This window comes from Branchiostoma belcheri, unplaced genomic scaffold, assembly GCF_001625305.1.
Source record: "Branchiostoma belcheri isolate BF01 breed outbred unplaced genomic scaffold, Haploidv18h27 scaffold3, whole genome shotgun sequence".
NCBI lineage: Eukaryota > Metazoa > Chordata > Leptocardii > Amphioxiformes > Branchiostomatidae > Branchiostoma > Branchiostoma belcheri.
In genome coordinates this window covers 8,903,231-8,929,962 of record NW_017803909.1, presented here as the reverse complement: position 1 = coordinate 8,929,962, position 26,732 = coordinate 8,903,231, and the positions used below count along the sequence as shown (strand labels likewise).

The following is a 26,732-nucleotide window of genomic DNA, read 5'->3' as shown; positions in this document are numbered from 1 at the left end:
TGTAGTGTGTGGGGTGGTCCTTGTCCGTTGGTTCAGAACTTTCTGATCCTTTCTTGATGGCCAAAAAAGTAGGGAAGAAGATTTCTAACCTCCTTGGTAGAATCTTTTAACCTTCTTGTGAAGATGAATGATTTGAAATGATCAAACCTTATCCGGGAAGAAGTGACTTCCCGAGAAAATATATATAACGTTACGCTCAGTGTTTTATTCACCAACTTCTCTTCTTCTTTTTGTTCACATGTGAGAGATGATGTGACGGCTCTAAAAATTGTCATTTGATGTGCGTATGCGTTACAAATATGCCAACAAGCCTTGTCAACTTGACAGAAACGGTTTGCTTTCAAAAATACTTATAACTTACTATGTATGGACTGGTAACAAGTTAAGAACTCAAGGTATTGATAAAGAACTGGTCGTGATGAAAATTTGATCTATCTATGGCATATATCTATCCATCTATATATAAGTATCTAACTATTATATTAAAACGTTATCTATCTATCTCTCCCTCTCTCTTTTCTCTCTTTTTCTTCCAATCTTTCTTTCTTCGTTTCTAAGATGGCTGAGTCGTCTTTTCACGGTACAAATAATTAGTTTGCTTTCAAACTAATTTGTACCGTGAAAATTTTGAGGTGCTGGCTCTCAGACATAAAATTTGAGAAAATGTCGCATGCTACATCTCGGATTGTGTTTTGAGTGACTATCTTTATTTTATTTGTGGCTATATGGCCGTTTCAATATTGCATCATTGAAAAGGGGCCCCGGTGAAGAGTGGTTGAAATATGACACTTCCCGCCACGATCTTCAAAAATTCAAATGACAGCTCGCATCAACACGGAATGAAAACAGGCAAAGTATTTGACGATCGTATGGCCAATGATAAAATATTGAGGCATATAAAATATTAGTATTGTTTGTTTAGACCAATTTTATAGTTTTGAAGTAGTTTTGTTGTTTGATTGATCTTTTGTTATTTTATTCGGATCCATATTTCTCATTGCGTTGTGGTGCGGTCTCCTTTCAGGGCAATGATGGCAGCCTCGTTCTGAGACAACCGAAGCCGAATCCTGTTTACCGCCATCTTGGTTTATGTTGTTGCACTGAAAGTACCGCCAAATGCCGCGCGGAAGACCACCAAAAATACGTCCAGCCGCCGCTCCAACCCAAGGTAGGCCATAGATAATTTTCTTTACTTATCCTGCCAGCATTCCTTGCGTAGGAAATCGTCCTAACTGTCCAAAATACCGACACATGTCCCGTTTGAAAAGGGGTCCGATGCGGGTATGCGTGCGTTTATATGCCGGAGCGGAATGATACCTGGCTGTCGTCACCACGCAGGCCACAGTTTGGGGTTGTGCAGCAGCAAACAGTTCACAGAACCGGCTACAAGATCTCCAGACCACCTTAGGAGAGAAATTAGTGCTCAAAACTGCAATTTTCCGCTCCAAAAACCTCGCTTAGACAGGATCGATGAAACGTGGGGTCGGCGTGGGTTGACCTCGAGTTTTTCCTAGCAGCCATTTTTTTTTTGGTACAAGGAAATTCACGGTGGTGAATCCCTCGCCTGTCCTCCAGTGATAGAGCCGTTACCCGCTGCGCGAAACGACGCTAAACCGCTCATAACGTTATCCGAACTGTGATCTCGAGTTCTTATTCTCTAATTTTCAAGACTAGCTACCTCGCATTGATTGATGTGCATTAGAAATTCTATGTGACTGTGAGTTATTTTGACAGATGCCCGAATGGCGTGTGATTTTTTTTATTGTCCCAGACTGAGGGAAATAATTTGTTCCAGTTGAGCCCGACCTGCTCAGGTCGTCCCTGGCCCTATGTTGACACTTGACCTACTTTGCCCTGCGTTGCTGAAGTATGATTTTACCCTTCTATAAATGATTGCAAATGTTCGTGAAGAGCATATTTGTAACAGTGAATCACTGCCAGAAATATGATAATTCAACATTATGCTACTGGCAGTACTGCATAATTTTGCATTGGGTGCTGCAATTTTTGTCAGAGAATAAAGATACATTCAACATTGTCAACGTAATGTTTATATAATAATATGTCTTGTCATTATAATGAATTAATTTATCATCTTACATTAGAGCTCACTCACACTCTTCACAAGGGTTTACGGAAAACCCCTCTTCACAATGCTACACTAATGATAATGAAATGAAGAGTGACGCTTCAGTATTGAAATAAGGCCATACTGATTTAATTTCATGGATGACATCTGTACACGCATTGATTTTCACCTGTTCTCAACAAATAAAAAATTTTAAAATCACCCCTGTGGTACATTGTAGCATGATTGTAGCTAGTCAGTAATGAGTGGTAACTACGAAAGATGGCACCCAGGCTGCTAGCTGAAGCACCACAGACTCAAGATCTCGGTATGATGCTGACTCATAAAGGCCAGCAATGCAGGTGCTGGCTTGACATAAAAATAATCACACCATTACTGCTACCGCAAATTTGTACATGTATTTCTGTTGTTTAACTGCATTTGATGGTTTCGGCTGGAATTTTTTTTAATCGCAGGCGCACACTAGTTTGAGAGTCTCTACAGAGGATGTCATCCATAAAATTAAGTAAATGTGGCCTACACGCATGTACACACAAGCAAACAACAGCAGGCCTCAACATTAACTATTCTTCCTATTGTCCCAGCCCGTGCACTGTCCCAAATATAAATTTTGATTTTCCTGAAGTGAGGATGAACTGTCTCAGCCTGTTTTGGTTGGAGATATTTTATGACTTCAAGTTCAACTGAAGTCAACTTTAGTTTGCTTATGTTCACTCCCAGATGCACTATAAGTATAATTGCAGAGTAGACAGGAAATTTGTGGGGACTTTTACATATCCAAAAGCCGGGACGTGTGCCTGATAAACAAAAGAAGGGCTGACATTCTGATGTTGATTACTTTTCTATTGTCCCAAAAATTTCCCCAAATGTCTTTTTAGTTGTCCCGGCCTAAATTTTACTGGTCAGTGGAAATTGGACCACCTGTAAGAAACAGGAGGGGCCAGTACTAGTAGAAACAGATAAAAACCCACTGGTCCCGGGGTTTGAGCCCACAACCTCCCGGGCACCAGTCAGACGCTCTAACCGCTCGGCCGAAAAGGTCTAGACCCGTCGGCCGGGCCAGTTGGTAGCGCCTATAAACCCCCCACTGTTACACACCTTTAATTTTGAGCTCTAAACAGGCAAACAAGTTGAAATTCTCTGTAAGCTCAGCTGTATCTTGAGCATATTGTATCCACTACCATGTACAGGAGATGGGGACACCGCAGTGTTGGGGCCTCCCACCAGCGGAGAACAACCACCCCACAAATGCGAGGTGTGCGGCAGGGAGTTCACCAAGTGGGCGCCGTACCAGCGCCACCTGCGGGAGCACGCGGACGACAAGCCGTTCCGCTGCACCGAGTGCTCGCTGTCGTTCAACGTGGAGTACAACCTGATGCTGCACGCGGCCATCCACAACACGGACACCCCCACCTGCCCTGACTGTGGGAAGAAGTTCTCCCGCGTGGCCAGTCTCAAGTCTCACATCATGCTGCATGAGAAGGAAGAGGTAGGTTTAGAAAATTAGATAAGGTCATACTGTTGACAGATCATCATGATTTTTGGTATGTGGGTAGCTTAAAAATACTTGACATATTAAGATGATAGGTATGCAAATTTAGCACTAATTAGCATAATCAAGGAGGAAATGTTATAAATCTGCTACCTTCCATGATCTGATTATTCAAACATATGGCATGTGTAATTGTGAAGAACATTGGCAGATATTCGTTACTAAATGCAAATGAAGGCCTAATTTACATAATTAGGCCTTCACATAACAGCAAAAAGATATCCTGTATAATTCCATAGTAACTGCAGGGAATCTCATACTTGTGAGTTTTTAAGTTACTAGTAGTAAATGAAGACGGACATCACTAAAAATAACATATTCAAATCAGGACCTCATTTGCATAATTTATGAAGAAATTCTAGATTAGCCCTTTTTCATAAGACAAGATGGTCATTAGTTGAACAAAATGATCAACTGATATAATTCATGCAAATGGGGATCTTCAGATCTTGTTTTCATTATTAATGAAAATCATTTTAAATTCGTCAACATTCGTCAAGGTCCAGGGAGGTCGTGGAACTCTAGTTTATTTATTATTTTCTTTGTTTTTCCAGACACTAATCTGCCAGGAGTGTGGTGAGGAGTTCAGCCTGCAGAGTCAGTTAGACCGGCACATGCAGGACCATACAGACGAAGCCTCCGGGCCGAGGAACTTCCCCTGTAAGGTCTGCACCAAGGACTTTGACTCTGCATCCTCCCTGCAGAACCACATGAGACAACACTACAAGGCCAAGTCAGTACAGTCCTGTTCTGTGTATAGTCACATAGTCAACCGGCTGAGGCCACACCAATTTAACTTGTTGGTTTTCGGATTTTTTCAGGAAAAATATGAAGCGACAGGGCGAAAAGAATGAAAAGAAAAAAACAGGTTTAGGCATCCTATTATAGTCCCAAATGCTATGATAGGAGCCATGAAGTCAACACAAAAGGCTGGGTTAATATTCAAACAATGAATTTTGAACTTTTAATCAAACCACTGCATTGATAGATGGAAAAACTGTAACAACTAGGACGAAATTAAAGGACTTTCCTGAACTGTTGGGGGCAAAATATGAGCATTTTTGACTTGATTCAGAACCAGTATCTTTTTTTTTTTGGCAAATCAGAAAAAAATGAAGAGGTAAATCCGAGAACCAACAAATTAAATTGGTGTGGCCTAAGTTGAGTTTGCATGACCCTTCTTGATTTTGTAACTGGAATATGATACAAGATATAAAAGTATGATTTAATGTGAATATGTCTTTTGCGTCATTTTGAATTTTTTAACAGCAAACTACATGTACATCAAGTACACTAAGTTACAAAGATGTAATCACAGGGAAAGAGTTGAATAAGAGATGAATAAGAGATTCTGTATTTATCCATTCAGGACTACACTATTGACGCCGCGGAATCACCGGAAAAACCTGGACCGCTCATCCTTCATCAATAAATGTGACTCCTGTGGCAAAACCTTCCAGAAACCCAGCCAACTGGAGCGTCATAACAGAATTCACACAGGTACTGTGTTAATTATGTCAAAATTAATTTTATAGTTTGGAATTGCTGAGTGGCTAGTCTAGTAGATATGAGATCAGAAGGTTGTGGGTTCAATCCCTGGCATTCCTCACTAGAAGTTGTGTCCTTGTCCTTTCTATTGTGTTATATATGTATGTAGGAAAGTATGTTAGAAATACTACATGTACAATGTAATAATCTTAATGATAACACAAATGGTTTTATTTCCAGGTGACCGACCTTACAAGTGTCCAGAGTGTCCTAAAGCCTTCAACCAGAAGGGGGCGCTGCAGATCCACTTGATCAGACACACCGGGGACAAGCCTCACCAGTGCCATCTCTGTCAGCAGGTAGGAGGTTAACCTGGTATACATCTTATTATGGTTACCAAACTACTTTCAAAGGAAAACATATTGTTTTTGCTCAGAATCTTCTACTTCTCCAACCAAATAAGGTCAATGACCTGAACCAGACGTCTGTCACCATGGTAACAAGTGTTGGGTTACATAATGTTGCAATTTTATAGCAGGAGGGATTTAGACTGTCACCCTGTATATGAATGTGTTTGAGTAAGAATTAACGGAGCAGACCATATGCGAAGGTAAACATTATGCAGTTTGCTTTGCAAATGTTACTAGTTCTAGCTCCAGTTTGCTCCTCAAGTGCTTAGAGGAGGGATCTGGGATGTGGGATAAGGAGACAACTAAAGAATGTGTCTGTGAAACATGTAATGTGTGATAGAGAGAGTGTTTTCTGCTCTTTTGATAGGACTAGAAATAACATCTTGATACTCTAGTTGTTGGCCTAGAATTATGGCTTGGTAATGCAACTTGGACAATGCCCAAGACAAAAGACAATGCAACTTGGACACTTGGCATGTCATATAAAAATGTATCTTGAAACAACAGTCATGCATGTACTAAACTTTGTATACACCCTATTTCCTTTTCACTGTCACCTACAATGTATGTTGCACACAACTTCTTGGTACAATCCTTTCAACCCACATGAGGCGAGTTGGTGGGTGCAGTGTTTGTTGATTTCAGCGCCGCATTTGACCTAGTCGACCACGATATTCTGTTAGCTAAGCTTAGATCATATGGCTTTTCATCCAATGCCATGTCTTGGATGAGGAGTTATCTTGAGGCCAGATCACAAGTTGTTTACATCAACGGTCACTTCTCTGAACCCTCCTTACTTCAGTGTGGTGTCCCTCAGGGAAGCTGTTTAGGCCCACTCATTTTCACACTGTTTACGAATGACCTACCTTCGTCGGTGTTAAACAGCACACCTGAAATGTACGCTGACGATACATCTATTTACAAAGCTGGTAGGACTGTTAGTGACATCAATACTGGTTTGCAATCTGACCTTGTACGTTTATCAGACTGGGTTTGCATGAATAAGTTAGTGTTGAATATTCTTAAAACTAAATGCATGCTTTTCGGAACCCCACGTAGGCTCGCTAGTTTGCCTGATAATTCACTAGATCTTGCAATCGGTACTGAGAGGGTACAGGAAGTGAGGGAGACAGTTTTGTTGGGTCTACACATGGATAGGTCTCTCACATGGAACTCACATGTTACTCACATTGCGTTAAGACAATCAAGAAACATTGCCCTATTGAGAAGGCATATGTGGGCGATGCCTTTTGCAGTTTGCAAGGTTGTTGTTTGTGCACTGGTTCTGTCAGTTGTACAGTACTGCGCACCAGTCTTAGCCAACATGTCAGACTCCAACATGCGCAAACTGCAAGTAGTGCAGAATAGGGCATGTAGACTGTTACTGAAATGTACTCCTGATACTCCTACCAGGCAGATGCATCTAGATCTTGGTTGGCCGACTGTGAGAGAGAGATTCTTGAAAAGCACTTTGGTCATGTTCTTTAAGATCCTCACGAGTCACGAACCACAAAATATTTACACCTCACTTTTGCCTGTTCATGCATCTCACAGTCATAATACCAGATCTTCCGCACATAACTTTAGATTACCAATACCTAAGTCCAACAGCAGAAAACGCTCATTCCTGTATCGTGCAGTCGTGCTCTGGAACGATCTACCATCTGACGTTAAGACACTGTGCGATGTTATCAGTTTTAAGAAAGCCGTTTCAAACAGTAGTAGTGTCACCTGATCCTTGACCCTTGCTCGCCACTTTTAAATTGTTTATATCTATGTGTATTTATTGTTGATGTGGTGTACATGTATGTATGTATGTATTTTTAAATGTTTCCACTATGTTGTAATTGCTATAATGTTTGAGCCTTGGAAGATTAGCCCTTCGGGGCTAAAAGGTTTCGAAATAAATGAAATAAATGAAATGAAAATAAATGTCCTTTCCTCCTCACAGGGTTTCTCACAGAAGGGTAACCTGCGTGCCCACATTCTGCGTGTCCACACGGTCCCTGAAGACGAGAACACGCCCCGCTACCCCTGCGAGGAGTGCACCTGTCTGTTCAAGAAGCTGGGCAGCCTCAACGCACACATCAGCCGTGTGCATTCCGACCAAGGCCCTCCCACACAGGTCAGGCTCTCACAGATAGAGGAAGACTTCTTACCTGTATGTGTGTGTTAGCTTGTACATGTATGTCTGTTGAGTTGACAGTTGAGTGACAGCATGTGTTTATTATTATATACAGTTATGTAGTAGTCTCCAAGCAGATCTTTCGGTGGCTGCAAAAGACAGTATCGAATTGGCCAGGCAGTGTCCGTTATCCAGACAATATCCATTGGTCACCCTTCGGTGGCCAATGGACACTCCTCTGGCCACTGCTGCTGCTGGATACTGCCTTGCCACTGTATGATCTGCTTGGAGATTAGTAATGTGGTGCAGAAATACATTTTGTACATACCCTGAGGTATATAAGGCCGCACCAATTTAATTTGTTGGTTCTCGGATTCGCCCGCTTCATTTTTTCTGATTTGCAAAAAGGCTCTGCATCAACTCCAAAAGGCTCATATTATGGCCCCACAGTTGTTCGAAGGAAGTCCCTTCTCTTCAGAGTTGTTACAGTTTTCCATCTATCTATGTAGCGGTTTGATTAAAATTTTTATATACATTGTTTGAATTACAAACCAGCCTGGTCTGTTGACTTCATGGCTCCTTTCATAGCATTTTTTTTCGCCGTGTCACTTCATATTTTTTCTGAAAAAATCCAACAAATTAAATTGGTGTGGCCTAACATGAGGTAGAAAGTTGATTGAGAAATCTATTTCCATTGACGACAGGTCCCACCTAAGCATCCCACGGCCTCCAGTACAGAGACCATACAGAGCCAGACGGTGACCCCGGGTCAGTCCCTCACACCTGCAGCAGATGCCATGCAGCAGCTGCTGGATCTGTCTGAACAGGTGAGTCACCTTAACCTTCTCCCACCTGCCTAACCCTAGTGCTGTGTACCGGTTTGCTGGACCGGTTCTGGACTTGTGAAAATGTTTAGGTTAAATGTTTAAGTAAAAAAAAAACCTTAAGTCAAGAACCGATTCTGGACTCATTCTTACTTATTACAAGAAAAACCCATATTACATACCCATTTTCTTTCCAAACCACATTAGACCTTCCATAGATTGCAAAATCTGTGCTGCCAAATGAGGAAAACATTGCCATCGGGCATCATGAAGTGTCAGCCTCCATGTTACATTATGTGGCCACGGTTTTGCCCAAACAACATTGCAAGGTTGCCAACATACAATTTTGTATATGCCATGGGTTTAGGTCTGGACTTGAACCTAAATGTGGGTTTAGGTACACAGCACTACCTAAAACCAAGCCCAACACAAACTTGGTGCCAAAGGGCTACTCTAGCAGGCAAAAGGTTAATAAACTGGTTCACAATTTGGACTGCACCTGTGAGAGGTCAAAGCTGAAGGTCCCTAATGGTTGTTGTCTAGAACACGCTTTACTCGTGTCCAGACATGTTTTATCCACCACCGAACATGTCCATACAAGCCATGCATATACATTCATGTGGTGATCATCATATAGTACGCCTACAATGATATGTCATTGATACCATGTATTTTGACCTTCCATGCAAATCAATGAACGTCTGTTGATATTTTCCTGCAGCATGGCGGTGTGATGACGCAGCAGCAGCTGCAGCAGATTGCAGGGGAGGGAGCCATCAGCTCCGACATTCTGCAGCAGGTATGTATATTGTGTGGCATTTCCAGGACAAAAGATACAAAAACCTGAAGTTCCTCGTCTTCGCAAGACCTACCCACATACCTATTATCATCACAGTCCATTCAGGCATTGCTATTGAAGTTATTCTGACCACAAATGTATAGGAACACATACATACATACAGACACACACAGACGGACCAAAAACAATGGAGGTAATTCCACTGATTTTCCTGTATGTGTTTTTGTAGGCTCTTGAGAACAGTGGTTTGACTGCTGTTCCACTGGATGGCCAGGCAGCGCAGCACCCGGTGCACCCAGTGGTCACCATCTCCACCCAGACTAGGACAGGGGACACCATGAACGACACTCCAGGAGAAACCAGAGAGACAACCACACAGGTAGTCATGAGCCTCTGTCATCCTTTCCCATTTTTAGCTTGTTAAAGACTATACTAAATGATAAATCATACTATGTACATATAAGTTCAACAGAAATTCACCAATTATCCAATTGCACAGTTCTACAATCTACAGCAAAAACTTTTTGGCCACATCTCAGGGAGGAGCCTATTGGTACAGTATTGTGTGCAGTTTGCAAGAATTCTAGGAATTGTACGGGATTTTTGTCCACAGGCATGAAATGTCCACAGGAATGTCTCCCAGTTTGTTGACATGCCCACATTCCTGGAAACCCTTGGGAAAGCCTGTCTGCCCAAGACGCCTTTCATGTACTTTCTGTGAGCCCGGGGTTCGTTCACTATACACTCAGGAGAGGGGAGGGTACGAAGGCTTCCTCAAAATCATGAAATGATGGCAGTGCCATGCAAACAATAACCCTAACAGCAACCACCGTCGCCACGGCAATGCATGTTTTCATTGCCAATTTGTTTAGCTTGTTAAAGACTATACTACATCATACTATGTACATTTAAGTTCAACTGAAATTCATGTGCAAGTGCACAGTTCTACAATCTACAGCAACTACTTTTTTTTACTGATTATGGAACTCTAACCCTGAAAAGTGTGTCCCTCCCAAATACGACCCAGAAGATAAATACAGTCCCAATAAAACCATTCTTATTCAGCTCCTTCTTCCACCCCAGGTGCAGTTAGTGACAGGGCAGAAGCAGCGGACAATCCGCTTGCACCTCTGCACCTACTGCAACAAGGAGTTCCGCAAGCCCAGCGACCTGGTGCGCCACATCCGCATCCACACCCACGAGAAGCCGTACAAGTGCAGTCAGTGCTTCCGGGCCTTCGCCGTGAAGAGCACGCTCACCGCGCACATGAAGACGCACTCGGGCGTCAAGGAGTTCAAGTGCCACGTGTGCGAGAAGATGTTCTCTACTCAAGGAAGTCTGAAGGTGGGAATTTTTTTCCCATTGAGTTAACCCATTTGAATCCCAACAGCCAATCAGCAAGAAGAATAGAGAAAAGCTGCATGCCTATCGGTTGCTTGCTCTGCATACCATTCTGATGACTCTTACCCAAACATGGTAAAACACTGCTATAGTACATTTTTTGTAATGCAGCCAAAAAGCTCAAATAAAACCATTGTAAAAGCCTGTATCACAAAAATGAAAAAAAAATGCCTGGGGGTATATACCCACTCTACCTTCATGTTTAATTTAATGCTATTTGGTCCAAAAATGAAGGAGTTGAATCAATTTAAAGAAATGGCAGAAGGAGAAGGAGAAGAAACATGAGGAAAAACAATGTCTTCAAAACATAGTGGTGAAGCCATAAAAATGCTGGTGACCACATCCTTGTGGATCAAACCCAGTCAATCAACTGAAATGCCATCTCTGCCCACCCACTTTTCCACCAGGTGCTAATTTGTGCTAGATATTTATACTGTCCTGGAAGTACTGTTATGTAATAAAACTGTGTTGTATATTCTCCTGTGTCTGATCACCACACCAGGTACATTTGCGGCTTCACACGGGTGCCAAGCCCTTCGACTGCCCACACTGCGACAAGCGATTCCGCACGTCGGGCCACCGTAAGACCCACATCGCCTCCCACTTCAAGGAGCCTCAGCAGAGGAAGAGCAGGAAGATGTCCAAGCCTCGCCTCAGCAAGTCCAACATCCAGCTACAGGACATCCCCCTACAAGAGCCCATCCTCATCACTGATACAGGTGGGGCTTTTTATGTAACACTACAGGCCTCGAAATTAACTTTTCTTCCTATTGACTGAGTATTGTCCCAGCACTGTCCCGAATAGTGCTGCATACCTAAACCCACATAAAGGTTCAGGTCCGGATTCAAGTCCAGAGGTTTAGGTTCAGTTCCGGACTTGTAAGTCCAGACCTAAACCCATGGCATATACAAAATTGCATGTTGGCAACCTTACAATGTTGTCTGGGTGAAACTTTGGCCACATAAAATGGAGGCCGGTACTTGACGATGCCCGATGGCAATGTTTTCTTCATTTTGCAGCAGGTTTTTGGTGGTTTGGAAAGAAAAGGGGCATGTGAAATGGCCTTTTATGGTAATGAGTCCGGACTCGGTTCTTGACTTTTAGGTTTTTTTGGACTTGAACCTAAACATTCTTACAAGTCCGGATCCAAGTCCAGTGAACCGGTATGCAGCACTAGTCCCGAAAATAAATAAATCAAGTTTTATTGCAAATTCATGCCCGAGGGCTAATTGCATGAACAGAAGAAACATTTGGTATAAAAACAGTACACATAGAACTACTGATAACTATTCAGAAACTACTAGTAAAAACTACTGGGTTTGACTTCTTTTTTGAAGACAGAGGAAGACAAAGGATCCCACCATTTCTGTACTTGGTGGGTTTTCAGATGTTAAGAGGAGAGTAGATTTTTTTGTTGTGGCCTTATTGGTGTGTTTTCTGATAATATGCCTCGAAGAAATAAGCATACAGAAGTTTGAAATATGGTGCCTGCCATGGAGGCTAAATTTGAAAACTAAATTTGAGCCTTTTGGCATCATATTAAACAATGATCAGACAAAATGAAGTCAGGAACAAATATTATATCTTTATCTACAGGGTATATACAACAACCTCCAAGGAACAGTTCCAGTTTCAACCAGTTCCTACCCAACGGAAACAACCAGTTCATCTCGCAGGGCAGCAGCGTGGACCGCCCGTACAAGTGTGGCTTCTGCAACAAGGGGTTCAAGAAGTCCTCCCACCTCAAGCAGCACACGCGCTCCCACACCGGCGAGAAGCCCTTCAAATGCCTGCAGTGCGGGAAGTCGTTCGTGTCGTCGGGCGTGCTGAAGGCGCACATCCGGACCCACTCCGGTATCAAGGCGTACAAGTGTCTGATCTGCGACGCGCTGTTCACCACCAACGGCAGCCTGAAGCGGCACATGTCCACCCACAGTGAGGTAACAAAAACTTATGTTTTTGCTCAGTTTCTTCCTCTTCTTCTTCTCCAAACAGTGACCTCTGACCTGACCAATGACATGATTTGTTAACGTCTGCCACCATGGTGACTGGTGTTGGGTTACATAATGTTGCAATTTCATGGTCTGCTCTGCACCTGTCACCATATACATGTACTAGTAGTAGTACATGTGTGTGAATGTGTTTGAGTAAGAATTAACAGAGCAGACCATGTCTGAAGGTAAACATTATGCATTTGCTTTGCAAATGTTACTTCTCTAGTAGATTTACTTTTGCAAACCCACTTCCGTGTAATTATGTTTACCGAAGGAAAACATTGTTTTTGCTCTGTGTCTTCTTCCGTTACAAACACTGACCTGTGACCTGGTTCAATGACCTGAACCAGATTGTCTCTCACCATGGTAACTGGTGTTGGGTTACATCATGTTGCAATTTTATAGTAGGAGGGATTTAGACTCCAGACCTGTCACAATATATGTGAATGTGTTTGTGTAAGACTTAACAGAGCAGACCATATGCGAAGGTAAACATTATGCATTTTGCTTTGCAAATGTTAGTACCTTTCTAATTGTTTAAGTCAGCTTTGAAGCTGCTGTAAGGCTGTTACTGGTTTGCTCAGCTATATTAAGCTGTTTTGTCATTTTCTACACTGTGCACAGGTCCGCCCCTTCATGTGCCCGTACTGCCAAAAGACGTTCAAGACATCCGTCAACTGTAAGAAGCACATGCGGACGCACCGCGCCGAGCTGGCTGCCCAAGCGCTGTCCCAGGCTGCAGCTGCTGTCGCCGGGGAGGGCGATGACAGCGAGGAACAGCAGGAACAGCACGCACAGCAGCAGCAACAGCAAGGTGCTGTCTCAATGCTCCTTTTTTTTTTAATTCAGAAAATAACATCTATCCTTTGCACATCCAAAAATTTACTTATACAGTGAGGATGTCCCTAGCATGATAATTGATGATAATCAGTTCTACATGTCCATCAGTGAAGGTTAGACATCCAGGTAATGGATATGTAAGATACACCAAAATACAGTTACTCAAGCAAGTTGTTCTACACTACAATAGTTACAGACAAAAATTCAGCCTTTAGTATGGCAAAGCAGCTGTTTGGCTACTAATTCTCTATTGGCCTATCTTATTACCTGGATGTCTAACATACATTTTGTATAATGTGAATGGATTTTGTGTCCCCTGCCAGGCACCAGCCAGGACACCCAGACACTGGACATGGGCATGAGTGACCAGCAGCTGCTGAGCCTGGGGCTTGACCAGCAGGACCTGGCGGGGACAGCTGGACAGGGACAGAGTGTACAGGACTTACTGTCAGGAGCACAGGTGGGTTGGCTCTCTCTCTCTTTTTCTCCCTGTCTTGCAATACTATACCCTAAAACACTGCCCCTATAGCCTCAAAAAAGCTTAACCTTTATTATAAGCTAAAAAATCAGGTGGGGTCGTGTGGCATAATGGTAGTGTTCAGTTCAGACCCAAGAGGTTCTGGATTTGAATCCTGCCTGATGCCACCAATCTTGTGCCCTTGGGAAAGGCACTTAACATGACTTTCCTCCCTTCAATCAGGTGTAAATGTGTACCTAGCTTTGGTTAGGGACGTCCCTCGGATAGGACGTTTAATTGAGGTCCGTGTTTGGGGAGAGCTACACCCCACGCACGTTAAAGAACCCACCACACTTATCGAAAAAAGAGTAAGGGACCTTCCCAGTGTGAGTGGTTTAAACCTTACAGTCGGGTCTTAAGCAGCTTGTACTTACATGTACCAGGTGTGTTGCACCTAAAAGATGGTTTGCCAGTTAAGCGAAACAAAAAAACTCACAAAATAACTGTGTTTTTTTTTTGTGCTGTGACTCAGGGCCAGGACAGCCTGACTCAGGACCAGCACCTGAACCAGTTTGGACAGCAGGGCTTCCAGACAGCCACCAGCTTCAGTGGGACAGGCAGCATCAACCAGGACTCCACCTTCGCTACTGTACAACAGCTGCAGCAGCAGCTAGACGCTGCCACGCAGATGCAGAACTACCAGGTAGGGAAAGACCAACCTTGATATAAAGTTTCAATTCAGCTGACATAAAAACTATCAGGTCACAGGGCTGGAAATACTGGGTGCATGTGCACCTTAGTGCACCCAAATTTAGAGCTGTGCACCCAATTTTTTTATGTAGGTGCACCAGTGCACCCAAATATTTTAGTAGGTTTACATATGATGTTAAATGTACATTGTATACTGTAGTATACAGCATATTCTTAATATCTAAGTGTTAGAAAAATAATAAAATGATTGTTATAACACTTTCTTAAGAACTAAAACATTAATAGTTTATTATTATTTATAATTAATAATTAATTTCGAGCCCTGGGTCAATATAGAACAGTTATGATTTACTTTGTTGCACTGCTTTCAGAAAACTTGCAGTCAACAACAAAATTATTTTGTACATTCGATACGGGTGTTCCGGACCGGGCCGTACAGTAAAGTACCGGGCCATACTTTACTGTACGGCCCAGGCTTCTTTACACATACAGCCCGGGCTTCCAAAATGTTCCATAGAACGATTCGAATGCGTTGAAAGGCGTGTTTTCTTGGGTGTGTATGACATAAGTAAAATACAACACGGTGTATTCCGCATCACCCTCAGTCCCAGCCCTTCTTCTGCCGTCAGGTGATCCAACGCGCGGTCGGGCTGGTACCACGGGCGATACGGAACACCCTGATGCAGATTTGACTGTATATTGATGTTTTAAACCTGTGTGTCCCCAGCTGACCCCTCAGCCATGGCAGCAGACCAGCCAGCAGCAGGACAGTGGCGGGATCCCGCGGGACCTGATGCGCCAGGCCATGGTGCAGCAGGAGACGGAGGACGGGCGACGCGTCTACAAGTGTCCCTACTGCGACAAGTCCTTCAAGAAGTCCTCCCACCTCAAGCAGCATGTACGCTCCCACACGGGGGAGAAGCCTTACAAGTGCCAACAGTGTGGAAGGTGGGCAGCAAGGCTGTTACTTGTAAACGTGACTTTTCTGGGTAAAGTCTAACTAAAGAGTGTAATGATTTTGATTTTCTTATTATTGTACAATGATTTGGGTGGAAGAAAGTACTGGAGAATTGTGTCTACCGTACATATATAAGGCCATGTTGATTTGATTATATGGATGACATCCGCGCGCACATGAATTTCTGGCCGTTTCCAAAAAAAAGTTTTCAAACATACTGTAAATCATACAAAACAGTTGCAAAATGAGCAAATACATACCATGACATGCAAAAAAAAAAATATTTAAAATGATACAAATGTTGTAGAATGTCAAAATCAAACAAAAAAGAAGTAAATTAAAGAAATGAATTTGAAGAGTAGATCATTCGCCAAACCATATTCTGTGTCATTTGTTCAACCTTCATGACTACGTAGATTTCAAAATAAAAGTAACGTTTTTTTTGCAAAACTTCCCAGGTTCCCAGAGGATGTCATTCATATAATCAAATCAACATGGCCTTAGGAGAAGCTTCATACAGCTACAATACAGTTCAGCACCAAGGACAGTGCCATGTGTATAATTTTCTTAATTTTTAAAGTTCTTGTGACATTCCTTTCTGTTATAACAGGTGCTTTGTGTCCAGTGGAGTGCTAAAGGCTCACCTGCGGACCCACTCCGGGATCAAGGCCTTCAACTGCCACATCTGTGACGCCCGCTTCACCACCAACGGCTCCCTCACCCGTCACATGATCATCCACAGCTCCATCCGCCCCTTCAAGTGCCCGTACTGTCCCGACACCTTCCGCACCACCCTGCACTGCAAGCGCCACATGAAGCTCCACTGCGACAAGCAAACGGAGAAAGAACGGCCGGTCGGTTGATGTTTAATGTTTTATTAGATATCCATTAGATTACCGGTGCAATGGCCAAGTGGGTAGAGCGCTCGCCTTGCATTCGGTAGGTTGAGAGTTTGATCCCTGGCCGAGTCATACCAAAGACTTTGAAAATGGTACATAAGTTGCTTTCTCTGCTTAGCACTCAGCAATTGGGAAAGAGTATGGGAGTTAAACACACACCACTACTACCAGTGGACTAGCCCCCTGCTGTAGTGACTACTGTGTGTGGCCCAGGGCTAATGAATGGAGATGGGCACCGCCCTATGCGTCACTTTACGTGGGAAGGCTCTTTAACTAACTAACTTAACATTAGATTAGATATCAAATCTAATCTATTCTTCCTGGATTCATAAAACACAGAGTACACAAATGTAATTACAAATTAAGGCACATAACATAACACTAGCATCCATTCGACTACAACTAATACTAAAACTACAGAGCAATAAACAATTACAACTACAAAGCAACATGACATTTCCAGATCGCTTTTGGGAGGTCAGAGCTCGCATGCTATGATACAATATTCAGCTTCTTGCTTGTGCCAGTACCTTACCACCAGTGCTTTAAGGGTTTGTGTGTATCTATTTTGTGAGTCATCATGTCATTTATGTGGGGTCGTGTGGCGCAACGGCAGCGTGCGCGACTCGGAATCAAGAGGTCCCGGGTTCGAGTCCTGACATGCCACCGATCTCGTGCCCTTGGGAAAGGAACTTTACACGACTTTCCCCACTAGACTCAAGTGAAAATGAGTATTGTCTGTCCAGTATCCGTTTCTATGTGCGGGACACAACACCAGCAACAGCTTCCTCTGTTCCGCATGTATTGCATTGTTCCAATTTCAATAAAATAAAACAAATGTTATTTATGATGTTCTTGAACGTCTAGGTCGTACGGCGACCGCGCTCCAACATCATCCAACTCCCCGCCGAGGAAGCCGACCAGCTGGCGAAATCGCAGCCCGAACAAGCTCGCTCTGTCTCTGAAAAAGTCCTAATCGCATCGGCTGCCGAGCGTAGCCGAGTTAGCGAGATGGTGGTGGACAAAGAGGAGCTGTACAGAGAGGAACCAAAGTTTCCCAACCAGTGCAAGCACTGTCCCAAGAGCTTCAAGAAGCCCAGTGATCTGGTCCGACATGTTCGAATTCACACGGGAGAAAAACCCTTCCAGGTAATTTTAAAGATTATGTAGATTCCTCAGGAGAAAAGAACGTTTTACTAAGTCTTAGTGTCATGCCTGTCCATTCTTTGATATTATCCTCCCATCTCTTACCCCACTTTCTTCCTCCCTGGACTGTTCCTTGCATGATAGTTTTGACAGACAAAAATGATACCGCCCGTTTCACAGAGGTAGTAAGCAGGGCTCAAAATTAACGGTGTCCCGATGGCCACTGACCACTAAAATTTAGGCCGGGACGACTAAAAAATCACTTTGGGACATTTTTGGAACAATAGAAAAATAATCAACATCAGAATATCAACCCTTCTTCCGTCAATCAGGCACGCGTCCTGGCTTTTGGAACAAAAAAGCCCCCCAAATTTCTAGTGTACAATGCAATGACAGTGTGCCTGGGAGTCAGAATGTAAGCAAAATAGTGATGACTTCAAGTTATTGTCATACATACTTCCCGAAAAACAGGTTGGGACCGTTCATCCTCACTTTGGGACAATTGAAATTTATTTTTGGGACAATTCAGGAAAAAATTTTAATTTTGAGTCTTGAGTAAGATTGAAGCTAACAGTTGTGCATTTCCTGTAGTGTGACGAGTGTGGGAAGCGGTTCACAGTCAAGTCGACTCTAGATTGCCACGTCAAGACTCACACCGGGTCTAAGAACTTCAAGTGCCACGTGTGCTCCTCACCATTCTCCACCAAGGGGAGCCTCAAGGTACTAGTACCTTCAAGACTTTTTGCCAGCTTACACGCATGAGACAAATGTTTACATACTGTAATGATAGGGCAGTACGAACCACACGGCAAAGTGTTTCTGACCTCTTGTATGTGCCAATGGTTAATCGGGAAGTGTACATAAGGTCCTTTTCATACTCAGGCTCAGTACTTGACGTGTATTGTGGAATGATTTGTCAATGGTTCTGAGAACTGCCACGTCAGTTGTAGCTTTTAAAAACCGACTGCGTCAACTCACTATAGAATGACTACAACTGTGATATGAAACTTGGATGTTGATATTGATGGCAATAAGATCATAGTAATTGAGATAATGTTTGAATTCTTGTATGGATTTGTATAGTATGAATTTATATTTCTACGACCTGTAACTGAATCGAAGCATTTGAAAAGACCCCTGACCTACCTCCCCTTGAACTCTTGAAAAGCTGCTCAGGCCGAAGAGTGTACTTTCTGTACATTTCAAGGTTAAATAAAGGTTGGAAAAAAAAGTATCCTGTAAAAGATGTGGAGTAAAGGTGTTCATTAGTCAGTGTTCTCTTTGCTGAAAGTGTTATCATCCCCCATACGCTGCAGGTCCACATGAGACTCCACACGGGTGCCAAGCCCTTCAAGTGCCCACACTGTGACCAGCGGTTCCGCACGTCCGGCCACAGGAAGAACCACATCACCTCCCACTTCAAGCCCAGCACGCCCAAGAAGAGGAAACCAACGCCTCGCCAGGCCGAGCTGCTGCAACCAATCAACCTTCTCACTACCGGTAAGTCATGATAATACCTAGGGAAAAAATGTAGTATTTCCTGTTTCCCGACCGACCCTAGAAAACCGGCCGACCGTAGACTTTTTTGGGGGGTGGACCCCTGCAAGGGACATAAATTTTGAGATGATCAACATTTTCTAGGCATATAGATATTGAAGTCTAAAAAAAAAAAAGATAATCCCTCCTACCGACCCTAATTTTTTCAGGACTGAAACAGGAAACACAACATTTTTTCCTAGGCCTAAAGAAATTACATGGAGGACTTTTGGGATTAAGTCCATTCTTGAAAGCTCTGTAGACGCATGATTTTTCAGCATGACTGTGTAATGTCAGCACTGGGTCAAATTTCGTCATTAGGTGAGTTGAATCTGTATCTGTAATAGACAGATAACTGCCCTTCGGCGTAACACACCAGCTGTTTCTACATGTAACTCAAAAAGGATCTCTAACTGTTTTTGAGTTATTCATTATGTAGTGTACCTATTCAGGTGAACTTTCATGCTAAACTTAAGTCTGTTTCTTGCCTTTTCTGTAGGTGATCCGAACACCTTGACCGGCCAGACGGTTCTGACCGGTCCGCTGACCGCCCTTGACCAGAACCTGCTGTCCCAAGGTCAGACGACCCTGCTGCCCATCAGCAGCGGCAGCCTGGACAGCTTTGTGAACGCGTCGGAGAGTGGTGTGGTGACGGGGATCCTGCAGGGGCTGGAGGGCATGCAGCTCACCTTCACTACCGTTAATGTTGGGCAGGGGGCTGTACAGGTGAGGAAATGCAGGGCTCAAAATACTGGGGGCATATGTAGGTAAAATTGAGGCTGTGTGGGTATCTCTGATGTCTACCTGCACCTAACCTGCACTGGTCCATGTTCTCTGGTTCATCCCATGCCTAGTCATTTGTGGCACTTCCTTCTCCAGCTGGTGCAGTGCTAAGCTTGTGCTGTCACTCTATACCAGGGCAGGAACTTCTGAACAAATCTGAGCATCAACAGATTAACCCTTGTCCTGCTTTACACAATATTTTTCAATAATTTCATGTCTTAATTGGGTCATATACTCCTGACTTTTTTTGCCCTGCGGTGACATAGTTACTTCAGCATTCGTTGCATTTCGCTGCGGTGTGATGCGTTGCACGAGAAATACCCCCAAATCGTACCTATACAGGGTACTATATGGATGGTACTGTAATTGTTGGGCACTGCAGGACTAGGTTTATATCGGTGTGGTCTAAACAGACAACCTTCTGTCCGCAGGTCGCCTCCATTGATCCGAACCTGCTGCAGACTGTGCAGATTGACCCCAGTCTGCTGCAGCAGTCCCTACAGCAGGGCTCGGTGGGCACCAGCGTCGTCACGCAGACACTCACCAACACGGACGGCAGCCTGGTGCAGGTGGAGCAGCCTATCCACACCACCCTGGGCACCACCGAGCCTGGGTCGGCCATACAGACCTCTCCTGGAGCTGCTATCACAGGTGGGCTCATATACATGATTTTATATCATACCAGGGCCACAATAAGGTTCGATAATGGGTTCCGGGCCGTACTTTACGGTATGGCCCGGGCTCGATGGCTTCCATAGAACGATTTGAATGCGTTTCGTCCTAACTGCGTGCGCCGCTTTCGAAAATTGGAATACAGAATTCGAAAGTTGGAACTGATGTTGTTGCATTTTAAGGCGTAGTGACACCACATTCTGGCTCATTTTGCATTGAAAGGCACGTTTCTTGGGTAGGTATGACATAAATAAAATACAACACGGTGTATTCCAGTTGGAGTAATTTGGAATTGGCTATTTGGTCTACTACTGACTTACTACTGACATAAATATTTGTGCCTTGTCCACAGGTACTGTAGCAACCTCTCTTCAGGCAGGCAACACCCAACTGACACCGTCAGATGCAACAAGCACAGCTGGGCTCACCATGGCAACACACGTCCAATCAGGGGCCTCGTCTCAGGGGGATGACGACAGCACCCGGACCCCTCACCAACAGGCCGTGGGATTCGCTAACACCTCCCAGGGGGGTGGGATCGTAGCGTTCACCATCCAGGGGGGAGTCCACCCCACCACGAGCATCGGGGAGGAGTTGACGATTCGCCCGCAGCCATCCAGTAGTGTGGCGTCCTCCGCACAGGAACAACAAGGCATCATGGTCGCTTCCAACAGCGCTTCAAATTCGTTAGCCGCAGTAACCTTCCTCCCAGCCACCATCCAAGCCGGGTCCATGTCATCCCAGGTTATGGCGAGCTCTGCGCAGGCGCTGCAGTTAGGGGAGGACGGACAGGGGGTGATGGTGTCAGCAGACGGCGGGCCCGCGGGTATACAGACCGTCAGGGATACGGTGGTCCCGGGGACGGGGGTGCTGGTGGAGCCGAGCGTCTCCGTCACCAACACCATCTCCTCCGTCCTCGTGTCCCAGGAGTCCATCCCGGGCAACCCCGCCGATCTGACGGAAATCACCGCGTACGAGATCCCCGCCATCCAGGAACAGGACGGGGCGGGGAACGGCGGCGCCCAGCCGGACAAGACGTCGGAGACCGGGCAGATCTACGTGTGCCAGGACTGCGGGCAGTCCTTCACGCAGTCGCCGCAGTGGAAACGTCACCAGCGAGAGCAGCACAGCCCGTCACGAAACCACATCTGCCCAACCTGCAACAAGGCCTTTAAACGCTCCTACCATCTCAAGGAGCATATGCAGGTATGTCACACGGATGATGGACAATGTTTTTTATCTGTTTTGATTTGTAGTATGTTTTTAGACAGAAAACAGAAAAAAAAGTACAACTTTGTCATTTTGAATCAAGAAGGCACAGATTTATGTGCAATTTTAAGGCGTAGGAAAAAAATGTTGTGTTTCCTGTTTCCCGACCAACCCTAGAAAAAAATGCTGACCCTAGCCTTTTTAGTTTTAGTTTTACTTTGTTAAACTGTATACGTTGGATCACTAGAGATTACTAATCAAAGAAGAGAAAAAAAACAACCCTAATTTTTCAAGACTGAAATAGAAAACACAAGATTTTTTTCATAGGCCTAAGGAATCAATGATCTTTGTTGTTTCAGAGGTCTTTACAATGTGCATGTACAAAGCGCAACATTTTTTCTGATAGCATTTTTTACCCCCTCAGACCCATGAGGCCAGCAGTCCTGACAAGTCCAAGAAGCCGGCACCCTTCACGTGTCCGACCTGCGGGAAGTCCTTCCACCGTCCCAGCCAGCTGGAGAGACATGTGAGGATCCACACAGGCGATCGACCCTTCGAGTGTCCGGAGTGCAGCAAGACGTTTAACCAGTCCAACGCCCTACAGGTCTGTGTTATCACGAATTTCACCCAGCATGTGGCATCTCTGTGATGTAGTGAATACAGCATCTGACTGTCGAGAAAGGAAACCCAGGTTCAATCCTCAGGATTGGACCCAGACATGTCTGGACATGCACCCAGACGTTGTGCCCTTGGGAAAGGCACTTAACACGTATTTCCCCCCTCAGTTAGAGGGATCCTGGGCCCTACTAGGGTTTGGGTTGGCGTCAGAAAGGGCATCCAGCTGTAAAAATCTTGCTTACAAAAAAAAGACTTGCATTTGATGCAAGCACGTCTATCCCCAGTTCGGGGAAAATTGATGTTAAATTGGATGATGATAATAATAATCGTCTATTTGTATTTACGTTGATGAAGGTTAGACATCCAGGTAAACAATACTCATAGGAAATTCAAACTCTATTTCTGGATAAATTTCGGAGACTAATTTCCGGACGTTTTGAGTGACATTGACTAATGAACTAACAGAATCGTTAACACTTATATAGGAGCACCTTAAAAAAACAGTTGAACATGACAAATGCTCATATAGTCGACTAGTCATTGATATGTAAAAGAGATTCTATTGACAATTCTGTTAGTTCATTAGTGACGCTGAAGAAGAGTGGTGGATGTCACTCGAAACGTCCGGAAATTAGACACAGCCCTAGACACAGTGGACTAACAACCCCCTATAGGCTCAAAAAGGCTATGAGACCACCTTTACCTTTTACCTTATCATATTTTCTTCTCTTGCCACAGATGCACATGTACTTGCACAGAAACGAGAAACCCTACAGCTGCCAGTATTGCAACAAGCCGTACGGGCAAAAGGGGAACCTCAAGGTCCACATCGCTCGCGTCCACGCGGGGGAGGTGGAGCAGGAGAGGGAACAGCAGGGCAACAGTGCCGCCCAGTCGGGGAGTGAGGACGCTGGGGGAGACAGCCAAGGGATCACTATGGAAGTCATTGACACAGATGTGTTTCTACAACAGTAGTGTGGAGCATTAACATAACCGCTACATTATACAACTCCAGTATTGTTTCAGTTTTAGAACGATAAAACTTTAAAAGATTTCAGGTGGCCGTACTTACCAATTGGCAGTAGGGTACAAAAATGGCATATCGGACTAAAATAGTTAAGCATGGTTACTACAAGACGATAAATATCTTTGAACCCCATGTTTCAGTGACGTAGAAATTTCATGCATGCCAATAGTGTGAGAAAAAATAGGCCCTAATGTACACAATACTCAGAAACAGTGCATATGTCTGTGTACGGGGATTTTGACTGATGATTTTGCATCAAAATGTTGGCTTTATTTTTATATAACAATAAATGATATGTCGATATTAGGTCCTTTTCATGTGTTAATTAAAAAAAAATATAACCACAGTCTTGATTCTTGGCACCATAAAATGTGTTCAACAGTTGTATGTTGTTTTCTACAAGAAAGAACAACAGTGATAACTATGACCCTATTTCTGCTATGATATAACTTAAGTTGGTATATGTATAAGCCAACAGCTGGGTGATAAACATTATTTTCATTTTTGTATTTTTTTGTTAGTTTTTATCAGCTGAACAACTGCCAAAGAAGCCAAGTATTTCACACACAAAAAAAGATGGATTTTTCTCAGAAAACCTCAAGACTAAGACATACCTATGTGTTGTATATTGTGTTAAGTGAAAATGCTTATTCAGGACTAACCCAAAGAAAAGTGTGCTAACATGTATGTATAATATAGTGTGTTTGTTTGTATGTATGTACTACACTAATGTGTACACATAACACCACATAATGAAGTAAGTTTAAACTGTAATTTCCAACACAACAAACAATTGGACTCACCCAAATTTTCGACTGTACAACTCCAGTCTTTTTCAAGGAATGAGCAATCCACTGCTTCCGTGACGTCACGCAGATAACACACGTGACTCCGTGAGCAGTGGATCATAGGTTGCAGAAAGTCTGTGGCGCCCCCCGTCTCTGTTGAGGGATGGCTGTAAAGCCCTGATGTAGATGGCCTCTTTAAGCCTCTTTAAGACTTTCTGCAACCTATGATCCACTGCTCACGGAGTCACGTGTGTTATCTGCATGACGTCACGGAAGCAGTGGATTGCTCATTCCTTGAAAAAGACTGGAGTTGTACAGTCGAAAATTTGGGTGAGTCCAATTTTTTTGTTGTGTTGGAAATTACAGTTTAAACTTACTTCATTATGACTTCTACCAACACAGATGAACTTTCAAGATAATAACACCACATAACTTCTCATCAAAGTTAATGTCACAGAGACAAAATCTCAACATGAAATTGAAGATGTCAGCCTTCTTATTTAATGTTTTTATTGATTATGGTACATATTACTTTATAATGCATACTTAATGCTTATTTATTTTCAATGTGATATTTTGTACTTCATTTTTCTTGACAGATATTGTCAGTTGTCAGTGAAAAACAAAAGTGAATAGAAAACTTATCTTTTATGAATATTCCAAACCACAGCTGACATGTGCAGCAAGTTAACATTGTACATGTTGTAACTTAAAGGTAGCCACACATTGTTGGCCACGAAAGGATGCTTAAAGGCATCCAATGCGATTTCAGGGCAGCAACAATGAAAAAAATTCTGAATAAGGCAATCTTTGTGATATTGACACATATTGCTTCACATTAGCACATTTAAATCGGCATTTCATACTTTGGGCCTTTTAAAACTGCAGAAACAAGCCACAAGATGAGTCCTTTATTTTCTGGGTGGTACCCTAAAAATCAGCCCATGGCCCTTTCAGTAACAATTTTCCATCAGAATATTGAGTTATTTTTGCTCCATGAAGGTCAATATACATTGGGATAGTGTGGTTTCAACTTACTATGGAGATAAATGACTTTGAGTATTGGCTTTGGAAAACTGGGTTTCCAAGCCCTAAAAACTGCACTGGATGCCTTTAGCACAAGGAAAGATTGTTACCGAGTATTGACTTGAATGTGTGGACCGTGTAATGCGTGCTTCAGTATCTGTGTATGAGTTTGAAAATTGTTCATTGGAGAAAAAATAATCAAATACATACATGTACTCCTAGCCTTAACGTTTATGTTCAAAAATGCGTGTTGTTTACATGAAAATATTGGGTTCCACGTACATGTACTACATTAGTATACATTTTTCCCATTTGTGATGGGTTAAGAGTTTCAGTTATGATTATAGGAAACTGTTTTTCAGGTCTTGCCAAACGTTCTAAATGTGTATGCCTGTATAACAGGTCCATTTTAACACACATGTACCTATCTCTTAGCAGGCAGACTGGTACCTATCTCCAAGCAGATTTAAGGTCTGGAAAATGTTTTTGACCTTTGTTATATTTCACTCCATACCATGGTATGGATGAAGTATATTGTTTTTATCTCTCTTTCTAGTGGTCTGCATTACTAGATCTACTAGAAAGGTAAAACACTGACCAGGTCACTATATCTGCTTGAAGATGAGCATGTATAGCGTTATCAAAACTCAAACTTTATTTTTCAGTGTGTATTAAACTTTTACCCGTAATTTTTCATGTTCAAGGAAGCAGCAGTGTCTACATCACTCCGTGTACTACACACTTCATACTCTCTTCTGCATCACTTCAGTCATGTAAACCATACAAGTACAGTACAGTCGTGACTACAGTATGGATGCTTTAGGACTACATAATAAAGACATTTGTTGGTCATATATCGGTCTCCTTGCGTCATATCGTTCTAAGGCCACACCAATTTAATTTGTTGGTTCTCGGATTTGTTCAGAAAAAAATATGAAGCGACAGGGCGAAAAAAAATAAAATAAAAACAGGTCTAGGCATCCTATTATAGCCCCAAATGCTGCAATATGAGCCATGAAGTCAACAAAAAAGGCTGGGGTAAAATTTAAAGTATAAAGTTTGAACTTTTAATCAAACCACTGCATTGATAGATGGAAAAAACTGTAACAACTAGGAAGAAAAGGAATTTCCTCAACTGTTGGGGGCAAAATATGAGCATTTTTTAGTTGTTTCAGAACCAGAATCTTTTTTTTTTTTGCAAATCAGAAAAAAATAGAGGCGAATCCGAGAACCAACAAATTAAATTGGTGTGGCCTAAACTAAAAACCTGCTCACCCCATGGCCCTGTTGCTCTGAATGGTGACAGTGGGTTGAAGCGCAGCAAAATGGAACCAATCGCCCTCATCCAAACTGGGATCTGCAACAAGTTTTAATACACA

At 43.2% G+C, this 26,732-nt stretch overlaps 1 protein-coding gene across 1 annotated transcript; it reads left to right on the top strand.

Annotated features, from left to right (window-relative positions):
* The first annotated feature begins 999 nt into the window (after positions 1-999).
* Positions 1,000-23,862, top strand: LOC109473661 (zinc finger protein 236-like). The gene is made up of 25 exons (XM_019773603.1): positions 1,000-1,168; positions 3,280-3,578; positions 4,196-4,374; positions 5,011-5,141; positions 5,370-5,488; positions 7,491-7,664; positions 8,369-8,491; positions 9,210-9,287; positions 9,517-9,666; positions 10,371-10,631; positions 11,191-11,407; positions 12,286-12,629; positions 13,308-13,497; positions 13,847-13,983; positions 14,513-14,683; positions 15,419-15,639; positions 16,260-16,503; positions 17,416-17,697; positions 18,286-18,414; positions 19,011-19,194; positions 19,730-19,956; positions 20,445-20,664; positions 21,038-21,891; positions 22,319-22,498; positions 23,251-23,862. Exons 1-25 carry the CDS (start codon positions 1,117-1,119, stop codon positions 23,485-23,487), a joined length of 5,403 nt encoding a protein of 1,800 aa, XP_019629162.1. The 5' UTR covers positions 1,000-1,116; the 3' UTR covers positions 23,488-23,862.
* The last annotated feature ends 2,870 nt before the right edge of the window (positions 23,863-26,732 follow it).